Source organism: Triplophysa dalaica, chromosome 10 (assembly GCF_015846415.1).
Source record: "Triplophysa dalaica isolate WHDGS20190420 chromosome 10, ASM1584641v1, whole genome shotgun sequence".
Lineage (NCBI taxonomy): Eukaryota > Metazoa > Chordata > Actinopteri > Cypriniformes > Nemacheilidae > Triplophysa > Triplophysa dalaica.
This window is the reverse complement of record NC_079551.1, coordinates 3,971,231-3,987,554: the sequence shown is the minus strand read 5'-3', so window position 1 is coordinate 3,987,554 and position 16,324 is coordinate 3,971,231. Positions and strand designations below refer to the sequence as shown.

General features: G+C 36.4%; 1 protein-coding gene across 1 annotated transcript in view; it reads right to left on the bottom strand.

The window, feature by feature from the left end:
- Positions 1–16,324, bottom strand: part of LOC130429971 (uncharacterized) — a 52,122-nt gene that overhangs the window by 33,266 nt on the left and 2,532 nt on the right. Inside the window, exons 2-8 of the mRNA XM_056758829.1 lie at positions 15,401–15,733; positions 10,049–10,396; positions 7,999–8,115; positions 5,882–6,202; positions 4,155–4,448; positions 2,753–3,049; positions 1,150–1,443 (exon numbers count right to left, since the gene is read on the bottom strand). Coding sequence (XP_056614807.1) covers positions 1,150–1,443; positions 2,753–3,049; positions 4,155–4,448; positions 5,882–6,202; positions 7,999–8,115; positions 10,049–10,396; positions 15,401–15,733 — 2,004 coding nt within the window. The remainder of the gene's footprint in view (positions 1–1,149; positions 1,444–2,752; positions 3,050–4,154; positions 4,449–5,881; positions 6,203–7,998; positions 8,116–10,048; positions 10,397–15,400; positions 15,734–16,324) is intronic.

Here is a 16,324-nt window from a genome sequence, read left to right as displayed (position 1 = left end):
TAGTACAAAAATGGTGAAAAGGGTTCTTTAGTTAATTAAAAGGTAAGAAAGAGATGCTTTTTTAAAGAACCTTTGGGCCCTATCTTGCACCCAGCGCAATTGACTTTGTACACCGACGCATGTGTCATTCCTATTTTGCACCCGCGCAAAGTGCGCTTTTCCCTCCACAGAAGCACGTCGCTAAACTAGTGAATGAACTTGCGCTCCCTGGGCGGTTCAGCGCAAAAAAGGAGGTGTGTTCCGGCGCAAACAATCCCTGGTGCTATTTTGCTGTTTCATTAAACAATTGCGCCACTGACCAGAAAAAACCTAGTCTAAAGTCAGTGGCGCGTTGCGCGTTGTTCATTATGCTATTTTAAGGGCGTATGCTTGACCATAATGTATAGCGTGCACAACGCGCATACACTTTGCTCATGTAATCTACACAGATGCAACAGTTATTTTTGCAAATCATAAATTGTTACACTAAAAAAATATTAACACATGAGATGACGGAAATCATTGTGGTGTGCCACGAAGATGTGAAAAAATAGGCATAAATCTAGCTTACAAATTATTCAGGCAAATTGTAGTAATTAAGGATCAGACCTGTTTGTCCAATAGTGGCAAGACATATATGTATATAAGGACATCTGACAAATTGGTTTGTCCGTCAAGAACCAGGAAAAAAAAATCGACTGAAAAACTGAAAAAACTTAAAGACTGAAAAAAAAAGACTGTGAAATCACCCTTACCATAATGTAAGTACATTAAAAACCTTAGTCTTCAACTTACCAGTTGAGTTGAGATTGCTCATATTTTTGCGCCTGGTAAATACGCCATAATAATAGCAATCCATAATGGAACTTGCGCACCTGCTTTTAAAGGGAATGTTGGATGACGCTCTGATTGGTTTATTTCACGTTACGCCCAAACCACACCTATGAATAATGAAGCTACTTCAGACCAACCCATTTTAGATTTGCGGCGGGCGTAAGAGCCAATTTATCCCGCCGGGAAAATAGCAACAGCGCCGAGACCCGCCCACAAAGTTACTTGCGCTTCGCGCTTTGACACTTGCGTTTCAGATCGTTAAAATAGGGCCCTTTGACTGAATGCTTCTTTGTGATATAAGGTGAATTATTGTATCAGAACTTCTGAGTTACTCACCCTTGAAGAAAACACTGAATATCCTGAATGAGATCTTTTCTTTACTCTTGATTTGTAGTTTATAAACTCCAGCATCTGTCGCTATGACGTCTGTGATGGTGAGATCTCCAGTCTCATGATTCATCTTCAGTCTGTCTTTAAATCTCACATCATCTTTATATTTGGTCTCACTGTCATCACCATTCTTTCCAGTGACCAGACAGGTTATCTTATCATAGATCCACTTGATCTCACTGCCGCTCTGTATTTTACTGTCAGTGTGTAGAGTGAGAGATTCTCCCTTATAAGCGATCACTGAAACAGACGTGAAAACATGAATCAAGGTGATAATAGAAACACATGCAGCTGTGATGTGAGTCAGAGTAAAAATATCATTGAGATTAAACCTGAAAACAATGTAATAAATGAGCAAAACCAACTCAATATTAGATCACTAAATCCAAAGGCAGTTAATGTAAATGAAATGATCACAGATCACAGTTTTGATATATTCTGCCTTACTGAAACATGGCTTAAACCAAATGATTATCTTGGTCTAAATGAGTCCACCCCACCAAGTTACTGTTTTAAGCATGAGCCACGTCCAGTTGGTCGAGGTGGTGCTGTCGCAACATTTTAAGAGACAGTAACACAGAGATCAGAGTATAAATATAAATAATTTGAAGTGCTTCCGCTGAACATAATTGTTCCAAACAAAAGTAAAAAAACATTGTATTCTATTACATCTCTTACGAAAGAGGACTTCTTATCAGACATATTGGTTAACGTTGATAAAATACTGATAATAGGACATTTTAATATCCACATTGTGATAATGATGCATAAGCAGCTGTGTTTACAGAGCTTCTACACTATTTTGGACACAACACATCAATAGACCCACTCATCAGTTTAATCAGACACTAGACTTGATTATATCTCACGGAGCCGGTCTAACCAATATAGATATATTACACCGATTATGAAGTCAAAAAAGATGAATGAGAAAAATATTGCACAATGGTACACTACCACCACTCGCGCCCTCATAAGAGAAACACATAAACTGGAGCACAAATGAAAACAAACCCAATTTGATTAAAAATTGCGTCGAAAGAGAGAGCAAACTGTTATAAAAAGGCACTAAATGTCACATTCCCGTTTGTCCCTTGTCCCAAATATAAGAGAAGGCCCAAAACAATAGTTGAAAAGTCCAGGGCCCTCCCATCCTTGCAAATGTGTAATAATTTACATTTTAGACCAGTGTGTACACTGGCGGGGAGCGGAGAGAAAGTTTTCAATCTATTCATATACAAGTTAAGATTCACATGTGGTGAACTCTCGCGAGCATGAAGCACAACTTTCATTAGAATGGGTTGAAAACGCTCCTCCTGCACTCGGCATACACTCTCTCCGGTTTCGTCTCTGTTGCCACCCTCTCGTCTCATTATTGCTTTTTATTTATTTCATGCCCACATGTACCCTCTTGATTTATTCCCTTATTTAATGCCCCTTTGTCTTCTGTCTTCTTCTGGATAATTTTGAATGGAATAATTTGGCCATTGTCATTGCATCATCTATCATCATCATGTCAGATATAAATCACTAAAACAAATCCACTCACCAGAGATGTTAACCCTGTATGTTCTGTATGTTGTTCCTCTACTGCTGATGATCTTTGCTCTATAAACTCCAGAGAGTTCAGATGTGATGTTTGAGATGGTGAGATCTCCCGTCTTTGGGTCCAGCTCCAGTCTCTCTTTGAATCTCTTATCATATGAGAGTTTATTCAGTCCAGTGATTTCAGCTATGGGAGTTTCTTCATCTCCTAATGTCCACTGAATCACATCATCATTCTGTATGCCAGCAACATCAATGCCTAGAGAAACAGAATCTGCCAACTTTACTGATCTGAGTCCCTCTTTGTTTATAACAGCAGCACATAGAAGAGAAAACACAAAAAAAACATCCATCAGAACAAATAAATGTACTGGAGAACATAAAGTTTATTATTTAAATCATCAGTTAAATATTCAATATATCTAAACTTGTGACACAGAGAGAAACTTTCTATTACAGTCTCAGTTTCAGTTTACAGACTGATGAGAAAACATCAAACATTATCAGATACTCAAGAAAATATAGCTGCAAGCAACAATTGCTGGGTCAAGCGCAGCTACTGCCCAAAGGGAAATATTTTGGACATGTCAGATTATCAGATTTTGAAAAAAGGGAAACGCACATAAAATGCTCTTAAAACAAAATTGCTTATAACTGTTGACAACTAGGATATGCTGTCACCATATTTTTATGAGGCATAAAAGATGTGCCAGTGATGACACAAAAATGTTGCAAAGATTATGCCTAGAAGTCCTAGAAACAAAACTCTTCCAAACTATAAATCCTTGGCTGATACCGAATTGGTTGTACCCTTTGACGTCATATTAAGACACACGAATCTTCCGCCATTTAACATTTTTGATGAACTTACTTTTTCAAACTCGTTCTAGACTGTTTGTCCAATTTGCACCAAATGTAGTAATTAGCATTAAGAGACAGTGCTGACAAAATTTATTATAAGATTTATGATTGGCCAATCAGTTTTGGTTATAGGACGTCAACAAATTTGATGACGAGCACGCAATAGTGGTTGTGACGCTGCATCTTCTTCAAAATGTAATGTATTGACACGAAACTTGGTTGATGGCATCAAAGTCTGGACATGAGATGACATACATACTTTGGGCACAGCACCACCTAGTGGTACAAAGATATGAACAGTGGTCATTTTTCTTTTAACTTTTGAAAACTTTACTCTAAAATCATGAGAATAGTCAAAATTCATTTTTTGAATGCCCTTTGAATAATGTGAAATAATGTATCGCTATGAAACTTGGTACGGTTCAACATGACCTTATTCTGAGAAGACCTGTAAATATTTAGGCCGATTTTTCGATTTGCATGCATTTATTGTAAGTTGTAAAAATGAGCGAAATGCTCGCACTGTCGAGCCCTGTTTTACTAACCCATGACATTAACTTCAGTCTGAGTGAATGATGTTCCTCTACTGTTGATGATCTTCAGTTTATAGTGTCCAGTGTGTTCAGTGTTGAGATCTCTGATGGTGAGATCTCCAGTCTTATCATTCAGATTCAGTCTGTCTCTGAATATCTCATCATCTGTAGAGAACTTGTTGATCTTTCTATTGATTTCAGCTATGAGAGTTTCTCCAAACCGCCACTGGATCACATCATCTGACTTTAGTTCAGTAACATCAGTGTTCAGAGTCACAGAATTATTTTCCACTTTACCAACTGTATCTGTAACAGCAGCACACAGAAGAGAGAAACACAAACATTATAACACATTAATATTACATTAATAATCATTTCATGATCATGTCAACATTACTAAACACATCACAGATATTTGGTAGTTAAAATCGATATAAATGTTTATGAATTTGTGCATAAGTTCACGCTTACACTTACAGATAAAACATGCTGATTTTAAATGTGTTAGTAATTGCTGACATAAACACTAATTAAGACTAATAATGCATAATCCATATTATTAACTCATGTTAACTAATGTTTATTATGGGATACATGGACACATCCTGCTAGTTGTTGACACAGAATAAATCAAACATGATGTTCAGAACTCATAAACGGAGTACATCATCCTCCTGCTTATTACACATCATGAGATTAATTAAAAAGTTATATAAAATAAACACATCAGGCCCACATTATACAGAACTTTCTTTAAACTACATTGTACATAAACAGTTCAAAGCATAAAGACCATAACTTCTCTGAACATAAGGATATAGTTCAGTTTTTAAATGATCATCATTATAATCCACATGAAGAAAAAAACTCATTCCAACATGAAAGATGTGACAAATATCTGCAAAAGAACTTTATCAAATCATGAAGAATTACAGAATAAATGTCTTAACAGATGTGTAATATTCCAGTGTGAGTCTGTGATCATTTGTTTATGTGTTATCAAGGGTTTGTCAAGGATTTAATGGGCTTTCTGGGGTCTCAAGTGTGAAAAAGCATCACTTTCGTTCTTCATATGATATGCGCTCACAGTCAAGATTGTCTGTACAGTGTGCACATGTTTACATACCCAGTATGTATATGCAGAATTGAGCATACCCATTGTGTGTCTAATCTCCTTTTGTAGAATAGATGTAGTAACACTAGAGCTGTTTGTTTTTAAATATTTACTATGTTAGAATGTTATAATGTAGATCCAGTTATCATCACAGATTAAGACCAGACAAAACCCAAACACGAAACAGAGGAGCGATAACAACCACATACTCTCTGTATGTTATCTCACTTTCTTCACACCCACTTGACAAGTTATTGAATATAAATCACTGATTAGAAATCTTTCATTAGCTCAGAAGTTATGAATGCAGAAGAATTCTGCGAGTAAAAATGTTAATCTTTTGAAAATAAAATGTGTTTTTTAAAGCAGTTGTAAGCGGTTGTTATTTGGGAATTATAGACCTTAAGAAGTTACAACAGGCTAATAGACATTGAGTTTTCCAGAGCGCCGTGAAATAACAGTAAATAACATTTGTCTGTGTTTGTGTCTTCTTTAGTCGTCTGCTGGTTTGAAGTGTAAAAATGTTTCTCTCTTCAGTTCAGTGGTGCACATTGTGTTTGACAAGCTGAATGACATAAATGTGTGTAGAACATATAAATATTATCAATAGAAATAAGCTTCTTACCTGTGACAATAACATTGAATTGACGGTATGATGGTCCTTCACCGGTGATGAACTGAAGGAATGATTTCAGTCGACTGCTGCTGCTGATCTTTACTTTATACAGTCCAGCGTCTTCTGTTCTGATGTTTGTGATGGTGAGAGATCCAGCCTGATTATCCATCTTCAGTCTGTCTATGAATCTCTCTTCATCACTGTTGCTTTTATTGAATGTGGCTATCACTTCATCTCTAAAGATCCACTCGATGACATCATCAGACTGAGGTTCAGTGACATCAGTCTCTAGAGTTACAGAATCTCCCTTAGGCACTATCTTCTCTTTAACTGTCACACAAACACAAGAGAGAGAAATATAAACATCATAACTCTTCAGTGTTCAGGTGAAGATGATCAACAATCTCAGAAGTTATGAAGGAATCAAACAAACTGATGAAATGTGCACCACAAATGCACTTAAAGAGACTATAGATAAAATTGTCTGTTTTCAGGTGTTTCCTCTATAAAGTGAATGCTCATACAGTGTAAAAGATTCTGCTTCTGATGAACTATATTACCTAGTGAAAATAGTTTTTGTTACCAATATAATATTTTATGATGCTGTGTGTTTATTTAATGAAACCTTGTATATCAGTTTGAGAAAAACAATAAACCGTGTGCAACAGATAAAATTGGTCATAAAGGAAAATAATGAGTTTGAGGAAAACAGTTTAGCTCAAACAGCTGTCATCAGTTCTCATTTGATTGACGCCTGGTTGAATAAATGGATAAATGGAGTTGGGCACAAAAAGGACTATATGTACAACTTGTCATGTCTCTATTTCCCCACCAGTGGGCCTACCCCATACTCTGAGGTCTGGAACAATGACAGAACAAGCTAACTAAAGCCCAACTTAATGGAATTCATGTATTTGACACAGATTGTTGCTTTGATTTGCAGTCTGGACGAGTCAATAATAGTTAATTAAAGTTTGTGTCTGTAGATTTGTGTGATATTTTGAACAGATTTTACAAAAGTACATGTGTAGCGTATGTGTCAGGTTTGGCAGAGACGAAGCAGACAGAATGGTAAGTTTAGATGTTTTAATTTGCAGAATGGATCGGTACAGCGAAACAGGTGAGTGACCAGTAAGATGAAATAACAGATGATAACTTATCAGTAGTGTAACCAAGTCTCTCTCTCTCTCTCTCTCTCTCTCTCTCTCTCTCTTGCAGATGATGATGATGATGATGAAATCCTTGGAAGACGGGATGAAGATAGGCTGAGAAGATCGGGATCGCAGGTAGGAATGCAGGTAAGTATGGTAGTGAGTCTGTGTCATGTGTAGACGAGATCAGACAATGTTGGTCTGAATTTGAATGTTGGTCTCTAGTATAAATGGGTGCACTGCTGATGAGGTCCAGGTGATGAGCGTGTGAATGACTGAGTGGGCGGAGTGAGGGAATGAGTGGAGGGAGATGGTGATGGAATCCTGACAGTATGTTGCATCGACCCACACAACTTGACTTGTTTCTTCTTTTTTCCACTTAGATATACCAGAGACATTAAATATTTAGACTCTGTGCTGAGTTTGTTTATTTCAGAATGATTCAAAAGTCAGCAAGTGTGTGATGTCTAATGTTTAAAGACCTCAAGAAAGCTTTTAGTGTTGAAGCATTATTTCCAAACTCACAAAGTTAATGTACAAACCTAATGGGCCTCATTTATGAAACCAGCATACTACCAGAAAAACTGGAAGTATGGTCGTTTCCACGCAAAACATGGCATTTATCAATATGGACGCGAGCGATTGCTACAATCAAATCTGACGACAGGTCTCAGTTCGTGTAAAATTAGGTACAGATAAGATTTCTGTTTTTCATTACATAACAAAGGTATTTTCCTTTTAATTATATGATCATTTAATTGATTGAAGCGGATCTATTATTTTAAGCTTCTATTGCCTCAACAATTTCAGACTAAAAGAGAAGTAATTCACTATTTAAAAAATCATCAATAAAACTTCATGTATTACTGTTGCAATGAAATTAAGCAGAACACAAAGAAAAACACAACACCTCTATAACAGTACAATGAATATATTTTATTCCATACTGCTGTATCAGCCGAAGATTAAACTCACCTTTTCGTTTTTGTTGTTCATAATTATAGCGGCGAAATGAAAATACAGCAACAACAGCAGCAGCCAGCAGGACAACAAAAGCTATCCCTCCGTTTTCACCTGGAGTTTGTCTTCGTTCTGCAAAAACAGGAAGAAAGAAAATCATATGAAATACACACAAATTACAATCATAACACAGCCAGAGAGAGAGACGCTTCTGTAACAAAACAGACTCTGATACAACAAACATAATGTCCATTTTGATCGTTAATTAATGAGTTTTAAATCTGCCAGAGCGCGCGCTTGTAATTGTGTGCATTGACTGTGTATTTGTCAGTTCATAGTTGCGTCAGTGCTGCGCATATCTGAAACCAGTAGGCTAACATGATCACCAAAATAATATTATGACAAAAAATAATATTTTTCAAAATTGTATTGCTTTAATACGTAAAAAACAATAATGAAATATGAATTGTAATTATTGAAAGTTATTAATATTTTTTTTCTTTTTTCTGACGTGGTCAGCATCATGGGCCGCATCAGCATTTGTGACGGGCCGCCCGCGGGTTGAGAACCACTGCATTAGGCAATGGCTGCCCAAATACATTTTTGGTTTTCAGATTAAAGCCACTCTTGAAGCTCAAGTTATTAGGTAGGACACCTAAACCTGCCCACTGCCAACACCTTCAGTAGAAAGCTGCATTTAGCTTAACAGTTAATAATTAATAACTAATTCATACAAACAAGTGTATTTTGTTTAGTTTGTTTAAAAACAACTTGTGTGAAAAACCTCGATTCATTGTCATGAAATTGCTAGGGGAAGAGCCCAATTGCAGGCAGCAGGGGCTTAAGTTAACAAAAGTTTATTTAAACAAGAACACAAAACAAAAACCCACGAGGGGGCAAAGGAATAAACACTAGACACGAACTAAACACTAGACATGAACTAAACACTAGACACGAACTAAACACTAGACACGAACTAAACACTAGACACGAACTAAACACTAGACACAAACTAAACACTAGACACAAACTAAACACTAGACACAAACTAAACACTAGACACGAACTAAACACTAGACACGAACTAAACACTAGACACGAACTAAACACTAGACACGAACTAAACACTAGACACGAACTAAACACTAGACACAAACTAAACACTAGACACAAACTAAACACTAGACACAAACTAAACACTAGACACAAACTAAACACTAGACACGAACTAAACACTAGACACAAACTAAACACTAGACACAAACTAAACACTAGACACAAACTAAACACTAGACACAAACTAAACACTAGACACAAACTAAACACTAGACACAAACTAAACACTAGACACAAACTAAACACTAGACACAAACTAAACACTAGACACAAACTAAACACTAGACACAAACTAAACACTAGACACAGGATTGAATATGAAACCACACGGGTAGCACAAAAGTGGCACACTGAAGACAATGACCGAGCACAGGACAATGAAACATGAGGACTATTTAAAGGAGAAGAAATCAAACAGGGACAGGTGATGGGCATGAACTAATTAACAATCAATAACGAGACGAAATGGCGGGAAACACAGATAAGACGTGGAGAGAGCCTATGGAATGCCAATAGCACCAAAAGCCTCTCTCCACATGAAACAAGAGATCCTGTAATGATTCTGCCCCAAGACCAAGACAGACATGACATGCTGAGGCAGAATCACGACATTAATTCCACATTTTTGTAATACATCGTAATAGATTTTCAGATGTCAATTATATACTCTCTGGATTTATCAAATTGACGTAATGTATTTTCTGCATAATTCAAGTACTAGTATCAGATCAAGACTCAATATTGGCAGATACTCAAAATGAAATGACATGGATTAGAATGGGGGAACAAAGTAACTGATTGGGACGTCCTAAATGTCAAAGTATGATTTAAAATACATTAAACTTTCAAATAAAACAGTAAAGCAATATGTCATTTTTTCCTGATTTGATGTAAATTATTTACACACTGCTGATTTCATTGACTCTTATAACAGAATTACAATACTCACCACTGACAGAAACAATGAATCTCTTGTATAATGTCTTTTTAAAGTTACTGCTGATCTTCAGTTTATACTCTCCAGAATCTGATATTTGGACATCACTGATGATGAGAGATCCGGTCTGATCATCCAGCTTCAGTCTGCCTCTGAATCTTCCATCATCTGCATCATTTATTGAGGTCTTGTTGTCGTCTTTATCAGCTTTAGCCAAGAGAACACCAACATCTCCAAACCTCCACAGTATCAGATCATCGGTCTGTGTTTGAACACCAGTGTCTAGAGTCACAGATTCTCCCTCAGTCTTCAACACAGTCTTGGATTCACCTGCACTAGGATCAGTCAGATGTGGGACACCTAAAGAAATTCCACAAACAGAGATTTGTTTTAAAATTTCTGAACACTTATCAGTGACACTAGAATCTTCTTCACAGTCAGTCAGTTCTGACCTGAACAAAGATATAAGTTTTGGTTATGGTTATGACTCCATCAATCATATGGTTTATATCTCTATTACATAAGTGATAATGAATTGGCAGCAGGCTGTTATGGCAGAATAGACCTAGACAGTGTGATCAGAGGACACAAATCCCATTCCACAGCCATACCTGTCACACACCCACTATCAATGTTTTAATCTAATGCTTTAATAAGACTTGACTCTTTGTGATGTAGTCATATGAATAATTAAACATTTGTATAACTTATTAAGTTTTTCTTTCTCAAAGAATAGATGCCATCAGATAATGCTTTTGTCTCAAAGTTAGCTCATTTCACTACTATAGAGGGCTCAATGCTGATGATTTTATCTACTGGCCCGGTCAGACAAGTGATTCTTATTTTTACTGACCACCCCACAAAAAAGTAATCAAAGTATCTGCATAAGCACAAATACATGTAATAAAGCAAACACACAAATACAATTATCAGTGTTTTTTAGGTGTTTCAGGTCACTCTAACATTACATCAGATACAGACATTAAATTATGTAAAATAACATGTTGTGGTCTTCTCTGTATAATTTAAATATAGATTAAACCTTAGTCAAGTTTAAGCAGTCAGGATGTTTGTATTTGTCTTCGAGACAAAGGATGTCTCAAAAAAAAGATGTTTATTATGCTGCTGTCCCTTTAAGAGATGCACAGGTCCTGTTGTACAGTAAGGGATTAACATCTACTTGTCTATTTCTTGTGTCATGTCAAGGATCTGTGATGTGAATAAAGAAAAGAAGTCTGCACAAGGACTTTTGTTTTCACATATAACTGTGCGGCTTCGACACGCGGCATTAAAAAGTCAATATCACTATAAAGTTCCTTTTGGAGTCCTCAAAAAAATCACGTAGTCATTATGAACATAATGCAGACTAATTACATTTCAAGGTTTTAATATAAGTGGTCAAATATTTAAACACATACAACTGCAATATGCAGTTTTTTTTATATAAAATTTTCTTTGATTGGATTTATGTGATTTTGGTATGTCCCACACACTGCTCAGTTAACCGCATTGGGTGTAATAGTAAATTAAACTTAAAAATTAAAAACATCAAAATATTTATTTGGTAAATGTCTTTGTGTGATAATATATCTTTTATTTTCATGATAATATTAAGCATTTTGCAAGTGGTGCTGAAATTGTTGTCCACCCTGTCATTATGGGATGAATGACCCTTTATGAAACCAACTGCACTCAGTGACATACATTCCCCATTTTGCCTTTACTCAGTGGAAGTTGAAACATCTGCTGACACTTAAATTTCCCAATTTTCATCACATTGTGTTTGTAGTTGGGTGTTGTGAACATGTCCACCCCGTCATAATGAAATAATAAATTCAAAACAAATATTTTATACAGTGCACAGTCAGCCTCCAGAGTAATCACTTTGCTATACTCCAGGTGCATCATGTGTTCATAAAATGCTAACTTTAGCCAAAAATGTCCACACTTTAATTGTCCGCCCTGTCACCAAAATATAATTTAGTATTAGATATGATATAATCCAACAGCTACTGTATAACACAGGATATAATTGTAGATGCCGTGCATGAGAGGATGATATGAACATGTTTGGCAATATTGGTATCAGCATGTGTCTTTATGATGAAACGGTTTGATTTATTCAACTTTGAATTTGTCCATGACAGGGTGGACATTTTTGCGGTTTGCGCCGGTTAGGCACCGGTTAAACTTGTAATTTCTTGTAATTTAAAACAATTAAATGTTCATATAATTATGATAAGGAAAATAGGCTAACTAATCGGTAAATCGCGTTTGAATCTATTTGATACACAAACGAAAATAAATGTAACATTTCTATGTCCCAGAAGGCCGATTCCTTTTCAGTTATCAAAAGTGTAAATCTGACCTTCATCTTATCTCACACCTTGCCTACACGAGCTGAGACCTGTCGTGTGTTTTCGTGTGTCATATACACTCACATCATATTGAAAAATGCCAAATTTTGCTTAAAAGCAACACATCGTTTTCTGGTGTACGATCGTGAGATAAACGAGGACTATTGTGTCTGCTTGCAGTTTAAAAACAAAAAGTGGGGGAGCTTGACCAAATTTCTTACAGCCTAAAGTATCCTTAATTTAGCAAATCTCATAATTTTTGTAAGTTGTGAAGTCTCTGAGGCACTTTATAGTGATAACGACCTGATGCCACAGACGCCTGCGGTGATGAGGGGTAATTCACTTTCTGCATTATGTAAGAGGAAAATTACAGAGTTCTTTTCAATGAGGACAACAAGGTAGGGATGTGGCATGTCTATAGAGTTGCAGAAAAAAGTGAAACTTTCCTCCTGCGAATTATATACTGAGAATTATCAAAATATTCAGTCTCCTTAAATGAAATTATCCAATACAACCCTGCTGAAAAAACAATAGTACGCTGACCAAAACAAAATAGAAAATATAATGGATTAATTGGTTATAAAAGGAATTGTAATGGTATTAATGGAAACAATGGGATCTATTGATATGTTATTCTATCGGTGAGATGTAAAAAATACCTCACGTGATCCACCGCAAGCTATATTTTCAGCTAATTTTTTTTATTTTACTTTATTAAAAAAGTTTTGCAATCGTATTGAAATATATAAGTCTAGGGTTAAAAAATGTTGTAAAAAAAAAAAATAAGACTGACAGTCACTTCAATCCCCTGATCCAGAAAGGCAAAAAACACAAGAGTGCGTGAAATAATATTTTTTAATTTTGCAACAAAAAGGAGTAGCAGAGGAAGTATCTCTTTAGGAGATGGTGTGGCAAAACACACAAAAAACACTCTAAAAGCAAAGATAAAACTTAAATAACATGTGTCAAACGAAGAATAAATAACCAACAAACTAAGTTAGTCTCATTTACTAACAAAAAACATAAAAAGAAGAGTTCAAAGAAAATGGCGCCTGTGCCACTTCCTAAAAGAATAAACAAAATAATCAAAATTATTAAAGGTAAGTTACTCTTTTGAAATGGCAATCAAGCCATCCAATCAAAAAGTGGAGAGAAATAAGCACACTTGGTCACACACAGCTCCTCCAGAGAATAATTCTGGATCAGGTGAAAGAGTGAAGTGCATTTCCATCAGCACTCCAGCATGTCTTCTTCTCCATTAATATACTCTTTGGATTCCACAGGGTTGACACACTGCAGATCGATGATGAGCATCAGCTGGTGCTCAAACAACAGCCCTCAACTGAACAAGAGAGAGAGAACATGAAAAAGAGCAGCGAAACACAATACATCCACTAGAATATCCCCATAAAGAACGCATTTACAGAAAATACTTCAATATCACATAACATCTATCGTGATATGTTCGTATAGCAAGACCCTTGCCAAAACACAGCCCTTCTGTTTATGTTCATTTAAGAAATGATGGATTACTTTCACAAGGATACTGGCTATGGGTACACATCATTTTGTGAGGATATGTCTGTTTAAGAGCAACACCCATTTCACACTGCAAGCTCAGGCAGCACATATTTTTTTTCGGCGTCATGTTAACAGATGAGAGCTTTCAGAGCGCATGCATGAACAGCACACATAGCAGAAGCGGCGCGCAAGCAGCAGTGCAGCATTCATCTATTTTTGCTGCTGTACTCACGCTCAAAGCGACAGTGCATTATTTATGGTCAAAATGCACACAGAAAGACAGGATTTTACACTTTTCTTGTGAGTTGTATCTAATGTGACAGTCGCCATGACTGTCAATGGCCAATACCACAACAGCACTAGGGCTGGGTATCAATTCAGATTCGATTCTCGATTCGGTTCAATGCCTCCATACGGATAAAAATCATATGGATATTTCTAAAGAAAAGAACAGTTAACATGAGATAACAATGGTGAATTAATCAAAGAAAAAATTAAAAGCCACAAACGTGTAGTGTTGCAGGATTTTGTGGATCTGTGGAATATACACATTTGCAAGAGAAAATTAAGTTTTGCTAAAGAAGAGTCTGGAGGCGGGTCAAGTGTTGCTAACTTCTATTTACAGTAGAAAATTCGCAAGTCAGTTTCTATTACCAAAAGGACGTCTCAAGACTCTCAAGCTCTACGCTGTGCTTTAAAAAAAAACATGCAAGACGCATTGTATGTGAATAGCCCCTTACAGTGCCCTCTATCTCTATATATTTATAGTATATCTCCGCCATACCTTGATTATGGAAGATGATGGACCAGGCAGGGAGGAGGTAAGAGAACCAACGGTAGCTTTGTGTGCATCTTCTGATTGATGGCGAGCAGCCACACCATCCTTGTTTCTTCAAGCCAAGCCAAGCCCATCTCCATTTGTTTATTAACAGACTTGTTGTTGAGTGACACATCAGAAGCTTCATCCAAAAAACGTCCATTGACATTCTAGCGTAAAACATTTACCCTTCTCCTGGCATCAAACGCGCAGATCTGATCATTAAGAAGTGGTTGTGTGGTTAAGAACCAGCTGCTTCAGTGAAATGACTGAATCTTATTGAAATTCATAGCTGCCGGTAGAACAACAACTACATGTTGTATCTACATGTTCCTTATCAACTCACTTTTTCAAACTGATGTCGTAGCAACACAAAGCTTTAAGCTCAGACATTGTTGGAGCACAGTGATATTAAACTAAATACAAACACTAAACACAAGTAGTACAGCCACACGTTATTAGTGTTGAGCGGTTGTTATCAGGGAATACAAAATCTTAGAACGCCATGACTGACCAATCAAGCATTCAAGCTAGCCGTGTTATAATCACTTATACAATATAACAATGAATATCAGAACTCATGGTTGTGTGAAACCCCTGATCTTATAGCATGCGTCACTGTTTAACAAATCAGAAATTAAACAAAAACAAACATGACCGCAAGCTTACCATAGACCTCGATGTTGAACTTCCTTTGTGTAACTCCAGTAGGTCTTACTATCTGTGCTTTATAAAGTCCAGAGTGTTTGATTCTCATGTTCTTGATGGTGAGATCTCCAGTCTTAATGTTTGATATCTGCAGTCTGTCAGTAAATGTTCCATCAGCCGAATCTTTATATGTGGGAACATTCTGATCAATGTGAACTAGAAGACTGGCAGAGCCATCGGGTCCAAACCTCCACCGTATCTCATCATTTATCTGTATGTCAGTAAGATTAGTGTGTAGAGTGACAGAATCTCCCTCCAACACGATCTTCACTTCATCTGGATCACCAAACACACCTGAAGACACAAACATTACATCACAGGTTAAGTCTATACAAACTGATACACTAACAGTTACTGCTGGTGATTTCAGTCAACAGTTCTTTGTAAAACGAGATCATAGTATCATCTGACAATGTCAGAGTGACAGATGAGTTTTGGCAAATTTTTTTGATAGAAGTGTGTTAAATGTTTTATAAAGCATCAACACATCTAATAGCCTAATAAGGTTTGTGACAGGTGCTTCATTTTCTCCTATGAATGGTATGGAAAGGCTTCTTGTTAGTAACTTTATAATTTCGGCTCATGAGAAATTCATTTTGTTTTACATTTTGTTGTCAGTAGTTTTTTCTATATTAAAATCGACCACTAGAACCTCGCTTTAGCACTAGAGTCTACAACACATTTTGTAAGTTACCAGACCTTGCTATGTTTCATACATACTTTGGGTCTCAGAATATAAAATAAATGGCTGATAATAAATTAGATTATAACTTTTTAAATACATATTTGACTTGGCTCAAGTGATTAAATATTACTTATTTAAAAAGGTATTGTCCAGACATCCGCAGCAAATAAAGAGACCGCAATTTAATGAGCAAGTAATGT